The sequence below is a fragment of the Juglans microcarpa x Juglans regia genome, chromosome 1D (genome assembly GCF_004785595.1).
Source record: "Juglans microcarpa x Juglans regia isolate MS1-56 chromosome 1D, Jm3101_v1.0, whole genome shotgun sequence".
In the NCBI taxonomy this organism is placed as follows: Eukaryota; Viridiplantae; Streptophyta; class Magnoliopsida; order Fagales; family Juglandaceae; genus Juglans; species Juglans microcarpa x Juglans regia.
In genome coordinates this window covers 43,352,840-43,357,139 of record NC_054594.1, presented here as the reverse complement: position 1 = coordinate 43,357,139, position 4,300 = coordinate 43,352,840, and the positions used below count along the sequence as shown (strand labels likewise).

Genomic DNA, 4,300 nt, shown 5'->3' with positions numbered 1-4,300 from the left:
TACTTTGGCAGAGATTTTCGAAAATTCTTGATTAGCTTAGAAGACAGGCTATGATGCAGGAGAGAGAGAGAGAGAGAGAGAGAGAGTGAGAGAGCATGGTGCTATATGATCAATATGTTAGAAGGCTTCTGGGAATGAAAAAGTAGCTCATACTGCCTGAAAAAGTAATCCATGAATTTAAAGAGACAGAACAGACAGAACACGAACCAGTTGGCACGAAAAGTTACCATTTGAAACAAGATGAAATGATGGTTGAGCTCTTTTGGTAACGGTAATTTGCCTCTTTCAAAGGCTTGTGCCAATTGGGGAAGGGAATCAACAAAGCCCACACAGATTCATAACATGGAAAGAATCTCACCATCACTTCAAACTGTAAGGCTAATGTTCTCGAGTTAACGCTACGGGACCGTGAAATTCTCGGTCAGCAAAAGACAGTCATGATTTTAAATTCCTTGCAGAGTCAAGAGACGAGAACAATCATCATTTCCAGCGTTAAAGTGAGTGACATGAGAATTTTAAAAAGAAAGAACATTTGTAATGTTGTAAATGCCGCATGCATTTATCAATGAGTTCATTAGGTTCAAAAGCTGCTACATGAACTCTCACCAAGGGCAAACCCAGAAAAACAAAAGGATCAGAAAACTGATGAGCGAGGGCTTCCGGCCACTTCCAACCCATCTAACCAAAATTATAAGACAGACAACAAGCTTAATACTATATCTATGTCTCTTTTATGGAATGAAAAAGCTCTTTCAGTGATTGCCAAGACTTGCCCATACCATGAAAGTCGTACACAATTAGAAAATGGCATAATGCTCTTTGTGATCATCCATGGCTGCAAACTGATTCACATAGACAGCTCTTTATGAGTAGATGATCCAGGTGCACTATGCATGACAACTTCATCAGTCATGGACAGTCTGGAGATAGCAACCACAGCCCATTATGTGGCGAAGGGCATGCCCATTAGGAAGAGATCTTCATGGTAGCTCGATTCAGGGGAGTTATTGTAAGTTCTCTCTGATTCCTCGGCAAAAATCGCCTCAGCACGGCACTCAAAACTGCAAAATGCTTTCTCACCTCTGCAAGAAGTCAAAGGAAACTAAAGACTTCAAATCTGGCATGAAGTAAACAAGAAAAAAGAGAGTTATGGGCAAAACCAAACCTGTATATAAAAATGTCTTCCCCCTCTTCCAGCCTTTTCTTGCATGTGTAACAAAAGCTGAAAATCTCTTCAGGGCGAGATGGTGTCAACCCCTCAGGGTTTTCCGCCTCTTCTGGTGATTTGATCATTGATTCTTCCTTCTTACCAAAATCAGCCAACTCATTGATGTGACAATCCAAAATACAGTCACCAAAAATGTGAGTTGTTTTAGGATTTGGACCATGGGAAATTATACAGGTATAATCCTCAGAAAGCTCTATCTCTTTTGCAGAAAGGGAACTTGGAAGTCCATGACCAGAGCTGATCAGAATTGGAAGTGAACTTGGTTTGTTAACCAACGAATTCACTACCTGCGAACCTTGGTTAATTACTGGAGAAGAACTCATTTCGGCAGTCTTATTTTCTGAACAAAAATTCGTAAAGTTCAAACTGTGACTTTGGGTTAAGCCAAAATGTAAGGACGAAGAACTGGTGGAATCCGACAAGCAAGATGTAATAGTTTTCATCGGTTCTAAAGGGACACCTTCATTCCCAAAGACAATAGTTGTGAAACCTAATTGGGGACTAAGAGTCCTGGTCTTTGAAGGCGACGAAAAGATGTAGTTTTTGGGCAAAGAATTGGATTTTACGGAAGAATTAAGTGATTCAAGGTAATGCTTTGAGGGATCATGGATGTTAGTCTTCACTTGGGGTCCAAAGATTACATTCTTCCTCCTTGGTGAATCATGTACTTCCGCAGAAGGTTTGGTTTCATTGGCAAGGGAATTTATGATGCCGAGGCCTACTTCATTGCAATCCCACTTCTTTTGATGCCCATTTTGGGTTGGTGTTTTTGGGGATCTAAGACCAAAGGGGTTACTAAGGTTTGAAAAAACTTTCAAATCCAAAGGAGATGTAGGGCTCCTAACAGAGTCAGACTCTAATAAACATTTAGTGCCAAACCCTACAATAAAACCAGGAATGCTGAAAAGTGAGCTGCTTATGTGTCTCAATCCAAATGTATCAGATTGCAAAGACTCCTGAGCAGAATCAGCCATCAGACAGTTGTGTGTAGACCTTTCTTCAGCATCATCTATAAACCTCGGTCCTATTAAAAGGACAGATGCGATTCGTCACTGCATCAATCCAAACTACTATAGTGAGCATAACTGTAAACACTGACCAAATTATTGTAAAATGCAAGCAGCTATGAACTAGTCAAAGGCAAGGTGTGATAGACACTGTTTTTTATTTAGCTGCCCAAACGGAAATTCTCAAATTACAAAATAGGTAGAACTGGCAATGGAGATCATCAAAATAAATCGAAGAATCGCGCGCATTAGAATTTTTAAAACCCATACAAGCGCCAATATGATTGGAGCAATTGATGGAGTTTGGGGAAAACTAAACAATGAAGCTGAAGTAAATCTAGAATAAGCAACCCATGATGGGAAGCTTTCTTACTCATAAAAAAAAACAAAAAAACAAATGACGGGAAGCATTCTTAAAAACCAGATTATAGGTCCAACAAGCAGATCGCTAGCGCAGGATTAAGAGACGGAAAATCTTTCGAATTTCCATTGCAAATTGAAAACTTCCAGAAGTTGAAATCTAACGAGAGAAAAATAAATAAAACAAAATGGAATGAAAAGTATTCTAGACCCATAAGTCAAATCAAATTCGATGAAACAATATCAGCCTTCAATTACCCATCCATGGACATGCAACGAAAGAACAAAAGGCATGGAAAGAAACCCATTGATCATAAATCTAGATACCCAGCTTTGAAATTTCCGTAAGACGTTTAGAAGCCCATAAACCCATGGATTTATGATCAACATGAAAGCTTGCCCAGATTACAATTACCCAGGAAACCCCATAAAACGAAAATAAGAAACGCCGATGGGGGAACATTTAAAAAAACCGCGAAAAGCACAGATTTAGCACTGCATTAAGCTTAATGCAAGGAACCCTTAGTGGGATGATTATCAAATATCCGATCAGATGAGTATTAGTAACAGAAAGACACCCATGACACTTGATTTTCCAGAATAGATGGAAAATAAATCATCTAAACATGCCTGAGAAGATGAAGAAATCAAGAGGACGAAGATCTTTGATCAGGAACAGCATTCAAATAATCGATCAAATGTATAAAAAAGTACCAAAAAATGATTTTGCACAATAGAAAGCTCCGTGCATGCATAAAAATAAAAAATAAAAAAAAAACCTCAAAAGAATAAATATAAACAGTAATACCGATTTAAACGATGAATCGTCCTGGATTTAGTTCAAGACCCAATTGAGGGCCAAAAAATCCAATAATGCAACAAATAGATCGTTGGTCAAAGCTAAAAACCGAGAGAAAGCGACGAACCTCTGAAAAACCCGCCTGGTTGTTCACCTCTGAAACCATGGCGGGCGAGGTTGTGACCTGAAACTCCAGAAAAATGCAGCAAAGTTTAGATATAAACAAAATGCATAACTTGCCTGGCACACCTCTCTATTTATTTTTTCCTTTTTCCTTTTTCCTTTTTATTTTTTTGCTTCCCTTGCATGCATCAAAATCAGAGAAACAGTGAGCCACTGGTGAGTCTTCTGATATACTCTCTCTCCCTCTCTCATTTAACAAAGCTGGACGTATATGGCACAACGTATAGTATAAAACTACGTACATTCCTCGTTTTGGTGTTAAAGAAGAGGTAGCTTCTAAAATGTCTTCATTCACACGTGAAAAATGGTACACTATAAGTCTGGTCACTTTTCCTCACTTAATACAAAAATAAAAAAACACACAAATCCATAGGTGAATTAATATTTTTCATTTTTTCTATCAAGGTTGATTTTGATACAGAAATAATAATTTTTTCCATCTTATCATTATAATTTTTTAAAATTTTTACATAAATAGAATAAACAATTCAACTTTTTCAAATTATAAAACAATAATAATATTAAAAAATAATATTTTAACAATATTTGATTTAATTTTTAACTTTTATCTAAAACTATCTCATCTCACTATCTAAACGAGATTAAAAAAATTTGTTTTCTAAAATATAAGAAACATCTTAAAAACTTAATAGCATCTTCAACCACGTAAACTAGTGTTTACATGTATCATAGCATCAATTTATATACTCAAAATTAAAAGGA

At 37.0% G+C, this 4,300-nt stretch overlaps 1 protein-coding gene across 2 annotated transcripts; it reads right to left on the bottom strand.

Annotated features, from left to right (window-relative positions):
* Positions 1-541: 541 nt before the first annotated feature.
* Positions 542-3,883, bottom strand: LOC121259968 (FCS-Like Zinc finger 10). 2 transcript variants are annotated; one of them, XM_041161820.1, is made up of 3 exons: positions 3,522-3,883; positions 1,166-2,280; positions 542-1,082 (listed from the first exon to the last, which is right to left on the bottom strand). In XM_041161820.1, the coding sequence occupies exons 2-3, from the start codon at positions 2,200-2,202 to the stop codon at positions 944-946; spliced, it is 1,176 nt and encodes a 391-aa protein (XP_041017754.1). In that variant the 5' UTR covers positions 2,203-2,280; positions 3,522-3,883; the 3' UTR covers positions 542-943. The 2 variants fall into 2 exon arrangements, with proteins under 2 accessions (XP_041017754.1, XP_041017746.1); XM_041161812.1 differs by having other exon boundaries at positions 1,166-2,252; positions 3,522-3,768.
* Positions 3,884-4,300: the final 417 nt, after the last annotated feature.

Excerpts from the sequence above, each read along its gene's own strand:
- LOC121259968 (XM_041161820.1), bottom strand. The coding sequence starts at position 2,202 with ATGGCTGATTCTGCTCAGGAGTCTTTGCAATCTGATACATTTGGATTG. Across the intron at positions 1,083-1,165 it reads GAAGACATTTTTATATACAG|AGGTGAGAAAGCATTTTGCA; the intron begins GTTTGGTTTTGC and ends GACTTCTTGCAG.